General features: G+C 38.9%; 1 protein-coding gene across 5 annotated transcripts in view; it reads left to right on the top strand.

Moving 5' to 3' along the window:
• Positions 1-992: 992 nt before the first annotated feature.
• Otud6b (OTU deubiquitinase 6B) overlaps positions 993-19,547 on the top strand; it is a 32,592-nt gene continuing 14,037 nt past the window's right edge. Inside the window, exons 1-8 of one of the 5 annotated variants that reach the window (XM_006237914.5) lie at positions 993-1,501; positions 2,122-2,273; positions 4,917-4,997; positions 10,043-10,355; positions 12,252-12,313; positions 15,209-15,315; positions 16,010-16,060; positions 17,110-18,212. In XM_006237914.5, coding sequence (XP_006237976.1) covers positions 1,327-1,501; positions 2,122-2,273; positions 4,917-4,997; positions 10,043-10,355; positions 12,252-12,313; positions 15,209-15,315; positions 16,010-16,060; positions 17,110-17,119 — 951 coding nt within the window. In that variant the 5' untranslated portion in view covers positions 993-1,326 and the 3' untranslated portion in view covers positions 17,120-18,212. Of the gene's footprint in view, positions 1,502-2,121; positions 2,274-4,916; positions 4,998-7,707; positions 7,847-10,042; positions 10,356-12,251; positions 12,314-15,208; positions 15,316-16,009; positions 18,213-19,547 lie in introns of those variants that run through there. The other 4 variants (XM_039109423.2, NM_001106639.1, XM_063287293.1 and 1 more) reach the window with 4 other exon arrangements.

Genomic DNA, 19,547 nt, shown 5'->3' with positions numbered 1-19,547 from the left:
AGCCTGAGGTCCATATCACAATGCAAAATGTATTCAGTCCAACTCCAAAAATTTCTAGTCTCTAAGTTTGGCAGGGTATACAGCTCTCATATAAAAACCACTTTTCTTTAGGATTTTATTGCATTGCTTCCTGGCATTTAGTGTTGGTAGAAAAACAATCTTAGATCATAACTTGATGTCTCAGTTTAAATCCTTATACACCACCCCCAACCTTGAAATTAAAACAAAACAAAACAGGATGCATTTAGACGATGTTTTCTCTTCACCAAAATTTGAATGCACCCCTTGTAGCTTTATACAGTTGTAGACCCAGCTCTTATTCATATCTGGAAATAAGCCTTCATTGAGTTTCAGAAGTATTATTCCAACTTCATTTGTTTTTGATCTGTCCCAGGCATTCATATAAAAAAAGAACACTTTATTTACTGATCTATTTACTTATTCTTCATTCATTCATTCATCCATCCATTTATTTGTTTTTGAGACAGGGTCTCACCTATGTAATTTTCTGCTTGTCCTGGAACTCACTATGTAGACCAGGCTGGCCTCAAATTCACAGAGATCTCCCTGTCTGACTTCTAAGTGCTACGATTAAAGGCCTGCACAACTACGATCAGCCCTAAAACATAGATTTCTTTTATTTCACTGAACCAGCACTCTGGGTCTTCCACCCCCGACCTGCTCCACCATTCCGTGAGAATTCTTGACTTTCCTAATTTGGTTTTGTGGCACATATGACTTACATTTGTTAAGTCTTGACTCGAATCTTCAAAACACCCTGACATCACTGTTATTAATGAATCTAGGTCTTACCATTGAACTTAGCAAATGGACTTTACGACGCTTAGTCCTTTTTTTAATCTTTATCATCACTTATTCAAGAGTAAGCATTTCTTACTTAGCTTTAACCCTTTTACCACGTTGTTAAAAAAACCAATTCGCTACTGTATGATTGATGCAACGAAGAGATCCTCATTGAAAACAACCCATGCTTTTATTAAAATTAAAAAAAAATCTTTTCAATGTGTCTGGGCAAAGGGAACAACTACATAGCGTTTCAAAGAGCAAATTGAAAGCTGTGCCAAAGAGTGTTCGTGACGTCATCTCTGTGAGCCGGATCAGGGCCAATCGCCTGGCGCGTAGCTTTGTGCTGAAGAAGCACCAGCGCCGGGTGCCTGCCCAGTCGCAGAGTCCCAGCTTCCGGCGCGCCGCCCAGAGCGGTCCGAGCACGCAGGCGCCCTAGCCCATGTCGGCTTCTCCGGGTTTCAGTGGTTAGACCTGGATCCGGAGCCGCCTTGAGGCGGGGCTGGGCCTTCCCGGCGGCCAATGGCGCCCCGGGTGAGGGTTGAGGGGTGGGAGGCGCTGGCCTGCCTGAGGTGCCGAACTCCTCCAGCGCGTGTTCCCGGCCACTTGGTCGTCATGGAGGAGATCTTGGCTGAAGAGCTTGATGATGAGGAGCAGCTGATGAGAAGGCATCGGAAGGAGAAGAAGGAGCTGCAAGGTGACGGGAAGGGGGCTGGGAATGTAAAAGTTGTCCACAGCCAGGACTGGGACCGTGACTTGTGCCCTCGGGAACCTGGAGGAGCACAAGCCATGGCTTCGTCTAGGCTTCCCCTCAGATAACTTTTGGTCTGTCCTGTCCAGCTTTTCCCATTTCCTCAACCCTCTTAATTTGCAGTCCTTGGAGATGTCCCCGTATGCGGCCTGCGGTGGACCCCAAGCCGGTGCGGCGCACGTGCTGCTGCTTGCTGTGCCTGGAGGCCAAAGTCTTGAACCTCTTCTGCCTCCCTTCCCATTCCTGCCCCAGTTCCCGACGCCTGGCCTTAGTGGTGTGTTCTGAATTGCTTTACCTTGGCTTGACGTCACAGAAAAGGGTGGGAATTTTATCTTAATATATATGTATTTTAACCTTGGTTTTGTCCTGTCAAACCAAACAAATTCAAGGTTGTGTTTACATTGAGTCGCAAGCCTCATCCAGGCCATTCTCCATAGCTGATTGTTGTGTCATGATTAATTGCTTCTATAATTACATTACATTCTATAATCATACCTCTTCCCACCCTTTTACTGCACTGCTTTTCCCTCTGGGGCTCTGACACGTTGCTTTTGATGACTTTTTAGCTAAAATTCAGGGAATGAAGAACGCCGTTCCCAAAAACGACAAAAAGAGGAGGAAGCAACTCACGGAAGATGTTGCTAAATTGGAGAGGGAAATGGAGCAAAAACACAGGGAAGAACTGGAGCAATTGAAACTGACTTTCAAGGACAGTAAGGTATGGGGAGCAAAGCTTGTCTTTGAGTCCGTGGAAACAACTGTGTAAATGTGTTGAACTGCTTATCGATTACATTCTCACAATTGGTTCTGAAATCAAGTCATCATGGCCTTAGTTTTTGAGACAGTCCAGGCTGTCACCCATGTGGATTTGGAGCAGAGGATAACTTTGAACTGTAACTTCAAATTCTACCACTTTGGTTTCACAAGTGCTGGGATTATAGGCGTGCACCACCACACCTAGCTTTACATTTCCTGAATATTTTTGTGACCAGGCTCATGGCTGGATTTTTTTTTCCCTTCCTTTTTTTTTTTTTTTTTTTTTTTTTTTTAAGAGAGCACAGTAAAGAAGTGCCTACTTAACCTAATAAACATGTAAAGTATAACATGTACTAGGTAAGGTTTCTCATGAGTGAAAGGTGGATTTCTCCACATGGGACAGTAAATCTGAAATTATAGTTAAGTAGAGAAGGGCTGTATGAACCAGTTGTACTGAATGAAGTAGTGATGCTTTAATGGGAATATGCTTACATGCATCTTTTTCAGTGTTTATCCTTCTGCTCATGTGTGCACTAGCTACTTCGTTGAAGGCATGTAGTTGTCAGTAACACTGTAAGATACTAGCTCTGAAATAGTGTAGATTATCACACGTTTCCAGTCGGAAACCAGCTTAAAGAGATTAAGAACTTGGCCCTGAAGTCATAATAGTTATTGAGGTGACAAAAGCTAGAATTCAAAACAAGCCCCATCGTTAGACCAGATGTCGTAAAGTAACTTGTTGAATGTTTTTTGGATATGAAGGGGTCATATATTATTCTACATCCTCAGTTAACTGTTGATAGGAATTTCTTAGCTTTGTGAGAGATCTCATCTTCCATAAATTTTGATTCATTTTTGTTCTGTTTACACGGAAACCGTTTCTGTGTGTCCATTTACACAGAGTATTAAATATAGTGTCAAAGTCTTTAATTTCATTTCCTAGTCATCATGTTCCTGGCCTTCCTTGCTATTAATATACTATTAAAAATCTCCAGCGTGGCTTGGTGATACATGCCTATAGTCCCAGCACTCAGGAGGCAGAAGCAGGGAGGTTGTGAGTTTGAGCCCAGCCTGGGCTTTATAGCAAGACCCCTATCTCAAAGCCCAACAGCAGCAACAGAAAAGAGAGTGACCAGAAAACTTTTTGGGGCTGCCAGGATGGTTCACCAGGTAAGGTGATTGCTGTTCTATCCCTGGAACCCAGCCTACGTGGAAGAGAAGATTGATTCACACTTGTTGTCCTCTGACCTCTGTGTCCTATTGTGGTGTGTATGAACATGCACACATGCACACGAGCACACACCCCAACCAAACAAGGTGTGCTGTTGTGTTTAGAAATGTTAGCATTATAGCATTATGGTAATTGTGTTTCTAATTGTCTCCTGTTTTCTAGTAGCAGGGTGTTTTGTTTGCTCTTTTAGGCCTTCAGTTTGAAGATTTTCTTCATAGGTTTCCAAAGAGAAAGAAAAGTTTGGTTCATTGTCCTTTGTTACTTACCTGCTAAGATGCTAAGAATTGTTCTCTTTGTCATTAAACTTGTTTTATTTGGCCTTTCCCCAAATTCTTCTGTTTTTAATTTGGCTGTTAGTTTTTATCAGAATCCCCCCTCCCCCACAAAAAAGGGGAAAAAATCCATAAGATCCATAGAGTTTATTAAGTCTATTGGAAATATTAATAATTTTTTTTTAAAGATTTATTTATTTATTATATATAAGTACACTGTAGCTGTCTTCAGATACACCAGAAGAGGGCATCGGATCTCTTTACAGATGGTTGTGAGCCACCATGTGGTTGCTGGGAATTGAACTCATGACCTCTGGAAGAGCAGTCGGGTGCTCTTAACCGCTGAGCCATCTCTCCAGCCCCCGGAAATATTAATAATTTATCACCTGGGATATCGTCTTTGGAGACTTCTGTGTCTCTCTCAGATGCTTTGGGTTGTTTTATATATTTATACTAAACAGTAGTTTGACTTTCAGTTATATTAATGGTAACTAAATAACAGTTATAATAAGGAGCTAATTATCCAAGTAGAAGGCTAACTTCTTTAGCAGTGTTAACATTTGGATCTATGAATCATTGTAATTATTAGTGAAATTACCAGTTTGTAGCTGGGAAAAGATAGAAATTGCTCATTTGTTCTAACCTGAAGAGCTAGTGCTCATTAAGCTCTGGCTAATTAACATGGGGAAGTGACTTGTCAGAGTTAGGATATGAAGGAAGCGATGAGCGCAAATGATTTTATATGTGAGCATTTTTGGACAGGAAGGCTGTCCTTGAATGAATGAAATAAGGTATTTGGAATAATGGAGTAGGTTCAGGAAGGACAGAGGTATGCAGGGTGAGCCTAGTATTTGTAGAGCTACGAAAAGCTTGGTGATTTTACAGATCCATGGATGTAGAGAAAGGTGACAAAAGCATGCTGTCTAGTCCTGTGCCTAATGCTGCCGCTCAAACTGGAAGTAAGGGGTTGGATACATTTTTAATTTTCAGTAACAGTTTAGTAACCTAACATTTTTAATAAATTAAAACATTTTTTAATTGATTTTTCTCTTTTGTCTTCCTCCTTTTTTCTTTTGTTTTTTTAATGCTTTTGTTCTTTCAGATAGATTCTGTTGCTGTTAACGTTTCAAACTTGGTACTTGACAGTCAGCCACCTCGGATTTCAAAAGCACAAAAGAGACGGGTATGGAAGTCATATCACCATGTATATAAGCTGTTGTGTGCTTTAATACTTTCTTAGGTATCACATAAGAAACGAATAGAAAAAAATTGGAGTTCCTTGTCAGGGAACTTGAACTAATAAGTCTCTACCACATATCAGATGATAGTCTAAGCTATTTACATTGAAATCTCATGTCCCGACAGTCTTGTGAGGTAGGGTTTTATTTTCTGGCCTTCAACAGAAATTAATAGGTATAAAGAATAAAAAGTAAGATATCTAGTTTGCAAGTCTTGTAAAAATCAGGGAGCTAAGAACTGTATTCTTCTTAGACAAATACTTTATTGTAGAGTTAATTTAAAAATTTCGAAGAGTGGGGTCATATGACTGATGCAAAACCCAGTTTAGTGCTCAGGCTGAAGCAAAGACTTGCACTTAGAAATGCAAGAAAACACACAGAGATCCAGAGTTCTCAGAAAATTATGTTGGTACTTATGTCATGGTTAATATAATGGTTAATGACATTAAAAATGCAGAGAAGGGGACTTCAGTGTTAAGGATGTGTTATAATTTGAAGGGAAGATAAATGTTTAGATAAGATTCTATGCTGGAGCAATAATGTAATAAAAACAAATGTGGAATGAGATAGCATTAGAGTTATCAGAAAGAATGAATTAATGATCTTAGCATAATGAAAATGGCAGGAGGTAGCTAAGTCATTCGACCTTAGAAAAGGAAGTTTAAAATTCAGAATTTTGGTTCTGAATACTGTTTTACTAATTGTTCATGCTTTCTAAGTTCTAATGTGTGTTTCAGAGTGTGTTTAGTACGTAGCATAGTGGAGCATGGCAGGCGAAGGTCTGACAGAATGGGTGCCCCACCCTCTTTTAAATTGTGCTGTTGAGGGTCAGGCAGGGCCTTAGGCTGCTCCCCAACCCCAGGTATGGTTTGAATTTCGTGTACTCTCATGACTTGCCACTCAGTTTCAATAAGAGGTAAGGGAAAATAATATTTATGAAGACCATTATGGGTATTAAATAATAAGCTGTCCAGAACCATAAATATAAGGCCTGGATAACTGAAGTGTCAACAAATAATTATATTTACCATGGTAGGCGTATCATTCCTTTTACAAAGGCCTAAGACAGTCTCCTTTTGTATGATAGCTAAATTGCAAATAATTAAATATTATGTTTGTATAAATTTTACTGGTGACTGATACTGCCATTGTGAATTTCAAAGAATCATTTAGAATGCATGCTGTCATGAAGGGTTCAACTCTTTATTTATGATAGGCATCCCTTTGGTCGTGGTCCCCCAGTTGTCACCTTGTTTCTATACATCAACAAATGTTTTTTTGCCAGTAAAGTAACAATTTTAAGAATTTATTGGTACCTATTAATTGCAGCATCTAATGGTAGCCTATTCTAAAAACGACGCTACCTAGACCTATCTTTTTAAAAAATATTGTACTTCTTTCCTATCTGAATTTAATTTTCCAACTAAACTCAGAAATTTCGTATGATTCAGAGCTGACTGCTTTATCACTTGGCAGAGAAAATGATCACTTAGTTAATCTAGTGGGCTTTTGGAGTAGAGAACATTGAATGTTCATAATGCTTACCAGAGTGGAACCTGGATGCCAGATAGGCAAATGGGACATTAAATTATTTAGAACTGTTCTTTTTGCCAAAGCACTAAGGACTTAAAAGCAAGTTAACCACTGATGGTTGTTATTGGTAGTGAGACAACTCTGGAGGAAAAGTGTGACGTATTTGTGGTGATTTAACATAAGACTCTTATGGGGTCTTAATCTTAAACTGGAGAAACATGGGAGAATTGAACTCAGAAATTTGTGCCTAAGAAGATGGCTCAGTGGATAAAGTTGCTTGCTGCCTAGCCTGAGAACTTGAGTTCAGTCCCTGGAATCTACACGGTGGAAGGAGAGAGCCAGCTGCTGCAAACACCCAAAACAAACAAACAAATCCAAAACCAAACAAACTCTCAGTAAATATTGGGGGGAGGAAAGAACTCGGAAGCTCTTTGTATTTTGGGAAAACAAAACTAAGGTAGAAATAAAATAATTGATTTATAAAGTAAGGAATTTGAGAAGTAGAATAAAATGTAATTTTTTTATTTTATGAGAAAGATGGGAGGGAAATTTTTTTGTTTTTAAAGATTTATTTAATTTATATGAGTACACCATAGCTGTCTTCAGAAGAGGGCACTGAATCCCATTACAGATGGTTGTGAACCACCATGTGGTTGCTGGGATTTGAACTCAGGACCTTGGGAAGAGCAGTCAGCGCTCTTAACCGCTGAGCCATCTCTCCAGCCCTGAGAGGGAGGATTTAACACAGCCCTGGACTAGTGCTCAAATCAACATGACTAGTTTTGCTAGCAGTGTGTTTATGAGTTGCATGCTCCTGCCTTTTACCTCTTTTAGACCTGATTGCCATTCTGTCTCTAGTACTAAACCTGTAGAAAAGTACCTAAAGAAGGAAACTCCCACAGAGACCAGGCTCCAATGGATTTCACACACCCGATTTACAGGAAGCAAACTCAATTGCTTTTTAACTGAAGCAGATCATTACGAAAAATAAGTTAATGTTAGAAGTTAGTATTCAAGAGACTTACAGGGCTTGGAAGATAGAATGAAGTTCCATTCTGACAGTGAAAAAGTGTATGACATTAACTCCAGCTGCCATCTGCTCCAACCTTTATTCTGATTCAGGTGCCTGCATAGAAGGAGCTCTGTGTGTTGTCCCCGGTCCCGCTCTGCTCTAACCAGCTGTGTGGCCTTTGGACATCTTTCTGCGTGCTGTTTCCTCAGAAGAGGAAAGTGAGGGGTTTTGGATTAGATGATGTCTAAGGTGCTTATTCTTCCTTTCCCCGATGAAACTGTTTTTAGTCTTTTATAAAGTAACAGTGCCATCTTGTGTTTTGAGATGTATGACCCAGACCCATAGTTGTAGACACCAGCGAGGTACACCATGCTACTTTTCTTGTGGTTAAAGGTGGTCTCTTTGTTGGAGAGCTATTTCCGCTTTCAGCTACTTAAACCCACAAAAGAACATTTGAAGTTCTCTCGTGGCACATTGTGAGACTCAGTTTATTGAATTTACTTCCTCTGCCTGGGAGTTGAAATTAGGACACCGAAGTCCCTACCTTTTGTGAAAATTGCTTTACCACTTTTCCTTCCTTCTGCAATTTACTAAACCAAGACTTTCAGGTGCTGGAAATAGGATTTGGTGGTTAAGAGCATTGGGTACTCATCCAAAAGACCTGGTTTGCTTCCCGGGTCCAATATGGTGCTTTCAATCATCTGTAACTTTAGTTCTGGGGATCTGACTGTCACACAACACACTTTCTGGATTGCGGGAACCCCATGCATTTGTTGCACAGACATATAAGGGGGCAAATACTGATACTATACAAGAAAATAAAGTTTTAAAAAAATTGCAAAATTTAGTGAGGGTTTTTTTCTTGGGTTGAAAGACAATTTCCTTCCAACTTGAGCTTATAAAGTCATAAAGGCATAGTGACAACCATCCAAATAGACTGTTCTGCCATCCAGAAAGAACAAACTACAAATGCTGTGTTTAGACCTCTACTTCTTAGTACTATGTTAGGATGAACAATATTTATTAGTGACAGACCTGTCTTTAAATTTAGCCAGCTACTTCATCTCTTGAAACTTTTGTATACTAGTTCTGTGAATTGTTTTTGGCTGTTAAACATGAATGTCCGCTGGCTTATGGTTCTTAGTAGTTCACATATGGGAATGTGTTCCTTTGTCCCCAAATTTCCCATGGGGACAAATCTCATGCTGACTCCATTGATTCCTAACCAGGCCTGGATATACAGCCATGAGGAAATTTTAAGCATTTGTATTTTCTTATTTAAGTAAGAAAGCATATTGTACTATATAAAAATGCTATTTTATTACAAAGGATGTGTCACAATGTCTGTAATTATGTGTTTATTACCATTAATCAAAAGAAATTCTCGGAGGATATTTACTCTGAGCTCTAGAGAGTTATAGAGGATCATGTGACTTAGGGATTTTAGTATAACTGTAATACTTGGATTGTTTGGCAAGTTTTTTTAAAATCTATTTATTAACTAACACTTTATACCCACCTTTAAAAAATAGATTAAAAATAGTATCTGTCAGCATCTTTCTAGTTGTTTTAACATAGTAAATCCACTGTAGTGGAGTGATACAACCTTGGAGTATTTTGGGATCAAATATATTCATGTAGCTGAGGAGAACTGAATTAATTAAGTAATTAATTAATTTATTTATTTATTAGATAGGATCTTATCCTGTAGCCCTGGCTGTCCAGGAACTCATTTAGTAGACCAGGCTCATCTTGCACTCACAAAGATCCACCTATCTCTGCCTCCCAAGTCCTGGGTTTAAAGGCATTGTACCAGTATGGGAACTGGACCACTGAATCTTAAGACAGTACTTTGAAGTTGGCCAGTCAAGTTGTTCACATGTTTTTAAATTGTTCTTATGAGGATAGTTGCCAATACCATTAATCCCAACACTTGGAAGTCTGAGGTAGGAGGTTGGAGAGTATAGGCCAGCCTCTGTTACCATAGTAAGGCACTGCCTCAAATAAGCAAACAAATTAGCAGATTTTTTAAAGAAGGTATCCCTCCCTGCTTCCCTGTCTCTCCATTTCTTTCCTTCTGTGAACCAAGCTCTCATATTGTGGCCAGGCTGGACTAGAACACTGCAGCTCAAGCTGTCCTTGGCATGCAATCCTTCTGTATCAGTGTCCAGGTCCACTTAGAGACCTAGGCCACGGCACCTGGTTACAGAAAGTCTTCTTTCTTTAAATGTTAGTACAGAGCGAGGGGCTCGGAACATAGCAGCTAGATGAGTGGGATAATTGTGCTCTAAGGGTTGTAGTTAGAGAGTGCTACAAATGGGGAGATGATCAAAATGGCAGCTCTTGTGGGAGCAGGAAATGGCAAAATAGACTGATGACTCCATTCTCATCAGATGTGAATTAACCCTAACTATCATCATTAATTTTCCTGTCTTCTTGTCCTAGGAGAAGAAGGCTGCATTGGAAAAGGAGCGGGAAGAAAGGATAGCTGAGGCAGAGATTGAGAACTTATCTGGAGCCAGACATCTAGAGAGTGAAAAACTTGCTCAGATATTGGCAGCCAGAGAACTGGAAATTAAACATATTCCATCTGACGGTCATTGTATGTATGGGGCACTTGAGGATCAGCTAAGAGAACAAGACTCTGCTCTGACTGTGGCTACCCTAAGGAGGCAGACTGCTGAGTACATGCAGAGCCATTCAGACGACTTCCTGCCATTCCTAACCAACCCCAACACAGGAGACATGTACACTCCAGGTAGTTTAGCTTGCTCCACTACATTCTGTTAGTGTTTCTGGTTTTCAAATAAAGTGCTTCCTGGGTGTAGCAAGACCTTTGTTAACACAGACAAAAGATTGTTAACATTTAGACAGATTTATTTTCTATAACTCGAATAGATGTAGATATATTTTACTTTATCTATTAAGTACTTAACTGTATTGTAGTTAAAATATATTAATTGCTGTATGTAAGTCATGAAGAAAAATAAGAGAAGTAGGGTTAGTCATTGAACAAATAACATTTAGCAAAGTTAGAATGAGGTGATGATTTGATCAGTCTTTGTAAAAGTGTGTGTGTGTGTGTGTGTGTGTGTGTGTGTGTGTGTGTGTGTAGCATCCAAGACCATGAGCAGAATATGATTATGAAACCTAACTTACTCATACTCAGAGAAGTATGTACTTTCAATAAAGTATAGCCAGGAAGCTTACTAGTTATATGAAATTTGATTTTGTAAATCCCATGAACAGTATTCCTTGTTATCATAAATTAATGATTAAGATACAGTTTTTATGATGAAGTTAAAAAAAAATCACACCACTTCCAAACAAGAATGAAACCAAGTCAGTATCTGAAGGGCTTCTGTGCTGCTGAGAGTAATGAAATGGAGGGAGGATCTCAGGCAAAGCAGTGACCACTGGGAGGGCCACATGGACAGGTGGCTTGGAGAAGGGATGGTGTATGGAGACTCCTTGGAGGGCTCTGTCCTCCATGGAAGAAGTTAGCACACAGCACAGGATGGACAGGGTGAGCACTGGCATTGAGTTGCTCATTTATGGTGAGTGAGGCAGGCCTTGGGAATCTGAAGAGATCTCAGGTGCGACTTCATGTATCAGAATCCTTAAGTTTGTCTACCCCACTCTACTAGATGTAGAATATTTAATTTATGCTGCATCAAAGAAACAAACAAAAGGATTTAGTTCATCCTTTCAACCAATTTTTATTGAAGGCCAAGGTGGCAAAGTATTTTAGGGATTGTTTTGAGCAATGAAGATTTAGTAGCAATGGAGATTAACATATGGTGCATATTATTATCTTTTAGTTTTAGCTTTTCTTCCCTTCCTTGGACAGGAAGGATGTTGGCCCCATTTTATTTTACTTATTTATTTATTTATTTTTTATTTATTTTTTTTTCCCATTTTATTTTTATTTTATGTTTATGTTGTTTTGACTGAATCTGTGTGTATGTACTATATCTTAGACCTTGGGGACCAGAAGAGGGTTACAAACGGATGTGAGCTTTGCGTGAGTGCTAGGAATTTAACTCCTTTCCAGGTTCTCTGAAAGAGCAAATGGAGCCATTGCGCCATCTCTTGTTTAGTCCATTTGAATGTGCTGCATTTACCAGTGCAGTAATAGCCTATTGTAAGTTCAGAGAGTTACTTGTTAGGCCCACTCAGTAAAGTCTCCTTGTCCAAAACTGACATTGATAAGTTCATGCAAAGATATGTAAAAGGACAAGCAGAGAAACCATTTGCTGCTGCCCTGGGGAGGTTAGGTTCATTCGTACTTTGACTCTTTCAAGGCTCTTGCAGTCGGCCTAAATATAGAGGGACTGCATGTTTTAACCTTGTGTGGCGTTTCGAATGCAGTTTTGGTTTTAGAACACTTCTCAGGATGGTGAGTATTTGACACTTAGGAGTCATTGCTTTAGATGGTGAAGAGAGCAGTTAATTACACGTGTGTCTGCATCTCAGGTGGAAGAGCAGAAGCAAAAGTGCTTTGCTCTTCCATAGAAAGATGGTGGAAAGGTGGGGTGGCGTGTTTAGTGTACTTCTAAAGGAGGTGGTGCAGAAGGGAGATGTTCTTGATCAGGGATGGTGGGAGCTGCAAAAGAGTGTGGTTTGAGAAGTTATTCTGATCTGTTTCCTACAGAAGAGTTTGGAAAGTACTGTGACGATATTGTAAACACGGCCGCGTGGGGTGGTCAGCTTGAGGTAAGCTGGTTCACAGTGATTGTAGGCATTAAGTTATTTCTGAATCCCACTATAGTTTTTACATGTTTTTTAGCTAAGCCCAATTTTCTTTGAAGATGTCCTTTTCTGTCTATATTTGCCATTTTTGTCCTGACAAAGAAATAGAGAACTATAAAATCTTATGTCTGTGATTAAACCATGTCCCCTTAGGTAAGTGAAGTATGATTTCCTCTTACGTAGCCCAGAGTTGGATTTATGACCCAACAGAAGCTGGTGTTTCGTTGGTGTGTTGTCATGTGAGATCCCAATCTGCTTGATTTTTCTGTATTTAAAAAAATGAAGACAATAAAATGAAGATTTGCTTAGTGTGGTGGTGCATACCATAATCTAAACTGGTGAAACGCCGTCTCAGATGTTAGCCTGTGCCACACAGGGAGGCCCTGTCTTACAAAAAAAGAAAAGGTTTAGATTTTTATTCCCTGAAAGTGAATTTTAATCTAGTAGTTCAGTGGTGCAGAAATAACTTCTTTATATCAGAAATAGAAATGAACCAGGGTTGGACCTCCTATGTGCCTGTAGTCCAATCACTAGGGAGACAGGGCAGAGGAGTAGTTAACACCAGCCTAGGCTATGCAAAATAAAACTATTTTGTCTAAAACTTATTGTAACACATTTGTTACTATTATCTTTGAATCCCTCCTTGATAGTGGATTACATGAAGGCAATAAATCAGTGCATCAGCCTTCTCGTGTAAGAAAACAATATACTCACACATGGAGAAACTTAACATTATTTCTTTGAGCATTAGTTTTTAAAATTTACTGTTTACCATGTTTAATTGCATCAAAACATCTATTTACTATTTAAGTCTGGTGGTGACAAGCAGTTTGAGGTGTTAGAGAACGGACAAGAAGGCAAATCCTAGGCTCATGTTCTGACTTTTCCTCTGTGCCTTGGGTGATTCTCCAGCATCATGTCCTCTAGTTTTCAGATGATTCAGTAAGACCCCTGGTAGAATATGCGTCTGACTGAGATGCCAGGCGAATGGCTCTAGCAGTGTTAGTATTCTCTGAAGGCGATTGGCTGTCTTTAGTGGTCTGTGCTTCTGAAGACCCTCTACACTGTTAGAAGCTGAGATGGAAATGTTCCTTAATACAGTGCTGTAGTTGGACCTCTCCACCAGAGGGAACCATCCCCATTGTTTTCTCTCCTGATTCAGACACAGCAAATGTTCCCCTAGTAATGACAGGGATAAAAAGACTTTAACTACTTTAATGTGAAGGTTCCCATAACATGATGATGTTGGATGCTTAATTCTGTTAAACTGAGATATTTTGAGACACTTTTAAAAACCATCTTTGGAAGAATATTTGCTCAATCATTGCCTGTGAATTTCTTTAAAGTACAAGTTATTTTTACAGCTAAATAAATGTATATTTTTGATTAAAACCAAAGCCAAAAGACAATCTTACCCAGTGTGTGGGTGTGTGTGTGGTCATATGAGAGCCACAATGCACTTGTGGCTGTCTGGAGATGGGTCTCAGGAGCTGATGTTCTTTCTACCATATGAATCAGATTGAGTTGTTGGGTTGGTGGCAAGGGCCTTAACCTGCTGTGCCATCACTGGCCCTATTAAATGGCTTTTCGAAGACATTGCTATTGCTTTGCACACTATTCTCTGCTAGTTTTTAAGAAAATTTTAAAACTGTTTCAGAGGAATATTTTTCAAAATAGAATATGGGCTTTTATTTTTTCATGTAGCATAGAATCCATTGTATATTCTTGAAGTAATTTTGGACATTCTTTCAAAGACTCCTAAAGGTTCTATGCTTGTGGTGTGAATTTTGTAGTTGGGGCAGACATATACATTAGGATGTTGGAAGGCTAGTACTGATGGATTTGGTTAGGAACTCAGGTTCTAGACTCAGGCTCAGTTCAACTAGGTCCTGAGATTTTCTGTTTGACCCACAGAAGTCTTATATCATCCTTTTACCTCAGGTTCCAAGTGTTAAAAAGTAACAGTAAAGCGAGGATGTTCCTTACTGGAACACTAGTTAGTACTTGGGAGGCAGAGACAGGAGGACTCCCAAAGTTGAGGCCAGCCTGCTCTACATAGCAAATTCTGAACTATCTGGGGTCATGTTAAAGGAAATTGATAAACAAACAAGCCCTCCTCAACAAACAGAAACAGGACAACAGTGACAAAAACCCTCAACTTACCAATATTTGTTCCATAAAGTTAGGAAGACTGGTTGAAATAATCCACATAAAGTACACACATGATTATAGTGCTTGGTCATGGTGTGTCAATAGTTGTTAGCATTACTTTATTACTGGCTGCTATTAGGCTTGAACCTAAGTTTTTATTGCATGTTATAAAATTAAAGTAATATAACTTGTGAGCACAGGGCAAAACAATTCACATACTTACACTTACCTTGTTCTTGCTAAAAGTTACAGAACCTGACTGCATCAGCATCTGAGAAGCTTTTAAAAGTGAACCTCATGATTTGCCAGACCTTGTTCCCTGTCCTTTGGCTGGTAACAGTTTGGTCTGATGCTTAGCCACTGGTACTTAGAAACCTGTAGCATTGTGAAAAATGGAACGTTTTCAACTTCAGAGACTGTAATGAGCAGTTCACTCTTCACCCACTCCACCAAGCTTGGCACTGGTATTTTTTACAACACTGTTGTGTGTCCAAGACAACTCCTGCCTTTGATCAGTTATATATTAAGTCTTTCTTACAGTGATTCACAAAACTAAGTGTCCATTTACTTAAGCTCTTGTGCTCATATGAACAGAGCAAATCTCTGCTCTAACTGCTGGCCATATTCTGTGTATGTACTTCATTCGTTTGTGATTTGAATAAGATTTAAATTTTGCTTTTCTTGCTGATCCATTTTTTTCCCTTGTAGCTAAGAGCTCTGTCTCACATCTTAAAGACACCGATCGAGATACTACAGGCAGATGCTCCTCCTATTATAGTTGGTGAAGAGTATCCAAGGAATCCATTAGTACTAGTGTAAGTACCTAGAACATTTTACTGTTTTATTTTTCATAATTAAAACAAAAAGGCATGTGAAAAGATATTAGATTGTATATACTGACTAATCAGAGTGCAGAGTTAATTCTGTTTATGTTAAGGGCAATCAATGAACTAGAAAACACCTGAATGTGTGATTTACATAACTGCTTAGACTACTGAGCCTTTTTTTTTTTGTATGAGTTAAGAATAAAGTTCTTCAAAAGGTTGTGAAATTTTAGGACTAGTTTTGTGTTGCTCCAATTGACATTAACAGCACTAAGTTTTAACTAGCTTAAAAGGTGAGGTCACCCTTAATGCTGTGAATGTATTTACATGATTGAGAATTGTCCCTTCATATTCAGCTTGGAGAAATTATTTCTCTAGTTTTTCTCTTTTGTGTGTGTTGTGTGTGTGTGTGTTTATTAGCTATTCCATTAGTGGTCTGAACTTCAGTGACACTTTGAGCTCATTGAGCCCTCAACATCTTAGCCTTTGCGTTTCTACTGACTGGACTCGTCACTTCCAAAACTTGTCACATAATGTTGACCTTTTAATGAATATGCTCATAATAGTCCATTAATGAGGTCTCTATGACCTGGGACATTCAGAGTGCTTACTTATATATGTCTGAATATTACATTTATAGATAAAAATAACTCATCAAAATGCAATTTCATTCTTTTCATTTCAGATACATGAGGCATGCGTATGGCTTAGGAGAACATTATAATTCTGTTACACGGTTGGTGAACTCAACTACTGAAAATTGCAGCTAGTTTACAAAATGTTACACTGTTTATAGAGTGTGCCCATCTACCAAGTGCTAGATTGTTGTAAATGCTACTGAAAAACACAGCTACCTTAAATGAGTTTTATGAATAAGCTTACTAACGGGCTTTTTACAAATACATTGGAGTGACTTTAATCAGTGCTCTCTTAGTGGCATTTTTACAACTTAGTCTATTGTGGAGAAGAATATCATTCACAGGCCAAGGCGTTACTCTTCCCACGAATCAGTTTTAATTGGCCTGCACATTCTAATTTGGAATAAATTTTGTTTAAAATTTTGGCCCCACAGCTTTATGTTCCAAAAGTAAGGATTTCAATTTAATTTTTCTTGAAAGTATGGAGACTCGGTCTCTGTCATCATAACAGCAGGTTATCGATGCTGATAAAGTGCTCGCCATCCCCGTGACTTTGGTCTCACTAGGGTCAGCCGTGTGTGCTGCTTTTTACGCAGCACGTCTCTGCTGCTAAGAAGAAATTACTTCAGTATAAGAATTTTTAATACTTACATGAGAATCAGTATAAAGAAATGAAGCAAAATCAGTGGAAACTAGGTGTTTATTGTGCCAATTTTGAATCTTTCTAACAAATTGGAGACTTCCCTTTAATGTATGTGTAGCTTAAAAAGTGTGTAACTCCTACATTGCTGGTTTTTCAGCCAGAGGCTGGAGTTAGAGTTGAACCTTGTTTCTTTATGACAACTGAGAAGTTTTACATTTTCCGCAACACTGCTCAGCTGCTTTGCCTTCCCTAGAACCTTTCCTACTGAGAGGCACCCAGTGGCCTCTCACCGCTCACCTGTGGAAGGGGGGCTGTAGTAATGCAGAAAGAAAGGCCGTGGCCACGCCCCCTGTTTAAGTCTTCCCAGCTGTCCTGACAAGGCCTCTGCTTGCTGCGCTCACTGTCTGGGATCAATGAAAATCCTGGCTACAGATTATTTCATTACATAATGTGTCACTTTTTTTTTTTCCGCTCAAATGTTTGATTATTCTATTTTATGTATAGGAAGAGTTGAAAGCCGCTGTTCAGAAGCACAGAGCTGTGTGGTAAAATCAGCACAGAAGACTTGTATGTGGAACGACTCATGTTAAATCACTTAGAACAGTATTCTTTGTGAGAGAGCTGCGCCCACACACACAAGTGTGGTTACTGTAACACAGGACCAAGGGCTGGGGCACAGCTTGAGTAGAGCACTTACTTGCCTATTGTGCATGAGGCTCAAGGTTCAATTTCTAGCACCAACAAAACAAACAATTTATGAAAAGGAAACTTTGTTGTGATCTGTTTTTTCCAAGTTAGAAGTATAACTAAGATTGAGCATCATGTTATAATATTTGGACTTTTGATCTATGTATTCTGTCTGTGAGTAAATAATGGGCTTATGATGTTAAAGCAGGTAACAGTGGCAAGCTGGCAGAGACTGGGGTCAGACCTTTCTGAGGTCATTCCAGCTTGACTAAAACATACTCTGCCTGTGACACGGTATATTCTGAAGGGTAGCTGCTTTGTAACTTTTGATCCTTTTTTATTCTGAAATTTATAAAAGCATGATATTGTAAAGTAACTGCTTTGAACTTACTTTGAAGTAATGCTATCCTCATCTTTTCAGTATCAGCCTTAAGGATTTATAGAACAAAACATGAAAAAGTTACTGAAAATTCTGCTTTCAACAGAGATTCTAAAGATAACTCAATGTTTTGTTGTTCTGTCAAGAATTCAAATGTACTTAATTATGTATTTCAAAATTTTGTTTATATGTTTTATTTTACAATGGCCAGTATATTTATGAATAAAATGTATGGCCTACTTCCACCATTTTAGCTATAAATGGAAAAGTCTTTTAAAAATGCTAGGTGTTGATTTAAGAACAATGTATGCAAATTAAGTTTGCTGCTGCTGGTCTGATGGAACTTCCACAAGCTTTCAGTCCTGATTGAAAACATGTCAACATTTTGAAATGTGTCATCAACCAAGAATTTTATCTACTTACATATATTTATAACCTGTAAAAAGTAAAACAAAGAATGTGTAACTATTGTGAGCAAGATAACTTTGCTCATATTATTTGATGTTTATCAAAAGAATAAATGATAAAGGAGTTGAATCAATATGTATATGTTCAAATTGTCATTTTTTTTTTTTTTTTTTTTTTTTGGTTCTTTTTTTCGGAGCTGGGGACCGAACCCAGGGCCTTGCGCTTCCTAGGTAAGCGCTCTACCACTGAGCTAAATCCCCAGCCTCAAATTGTCATTTTTTTTTTTAACAGTTTCAGAATTTAGCAGCAGAACTCATTTTGCTTTCAGGCTCTATCCAGCTTGTATTTTTTTTTTTTCACATATTGAAAATGTTACAATCACAGATTCTTGTACTTCAGGGCCTTTGAATAAATATGTGAGCATATCAGTATGCACAGAGTAGAGAGGGGATAAATAAGTGGTCAGTTAAGCTACTGCTTTTAGAAATAAGGTGGAAATTTAGGATTAGGTTGATCAATGGATGTTTATTTTGGATCAGTAAGTTCTAAAACCATTGTGTAAGATTTAAGAGGTTCTTTTGTTTGGTTGGTTATTTTGTTTTTAAAAGATGTGCATCAATAAAAGACACATCTGTGCCAACTGGCATCTACAATTTGGTACCTACCCACAAGCAGTGTCTTGGTCCAGTTGTCATGAACCAGTGAAAGAGCAGATCAGTTGATGAATGTATTTGCTGGTTTCACAACTTTAACTTTAGTTTTTAACATAAGTTGAACAAATGTTTTTTTCTTTCTTTAATTTATCTTATTTAAAATCCTTCTTCATCTTTTAACTCTGGTAACATAAATTCTCTTGAAACCATTCTTGTTTTCTCTGACTGAATACCCACCCTTGATTCTTGTCACTGATCCCCCACCTCTACTTGAATCACTGAACTCACCCTGACTCTTCCCTCTCAACACCCACTCCTGTTCTCTCCTCACTGAACACCTACCCTTCTCGCCTCACTGGAAACTGCTGAGCTTTTTATTCAGAGGCAAGTGCTTTTACCTGCTTCACCTTTTATCTGCTTTCCCCAGTCAAATGGACCCTTCTTAGGCACTCGTCTAGACCCTCACACCCAGGCAAGGTTGGTTAATGTATGACTCTTTAGTGCCTACACACTAAGAGAAATTGTTTGCATTAGGCTGGTTAATGTATGACTCACGTTAGTGCCTACACACACTGAAAACTAGTTACGTGCATTTGTTTATTTCCCCCTAGTTTAAGTGCTTAGAAATACCTTTTCTTTTCTTTTTTATTTTAATATTCTTAATTTTTCCCCCTTTCCAATCTCCCCTCCCTGAACATCCTATTTGCCTCTAAGAGGGTGCTCACCCACCCACTTCCACATCCTCCCTCTAGGGATCCCCCTTCTCTGGCACAACAGGACCACGCACCTCCTCTCCCACTGCTGACACGAAATGG

Source organism: Rattus norvegicus, chromosome 5 (assembly GCF_036323735.1).
Source record: "Rattus norvegicus strain BN/NHsdMcwi chromosome 5, GRCr8, whole genome shotgun sequence".
Lineage (NCBI taxonomy): Eukaryota > Metazoa > Chordata > Mammalia > Rodentia > Muridae > Rattus > Rattus norvegicus.
The sequence above is the reverse complement of the archived record's forward strand: the minus strand, read 5'-3'. Positions and strand labels throughout refer to the sequence as shown.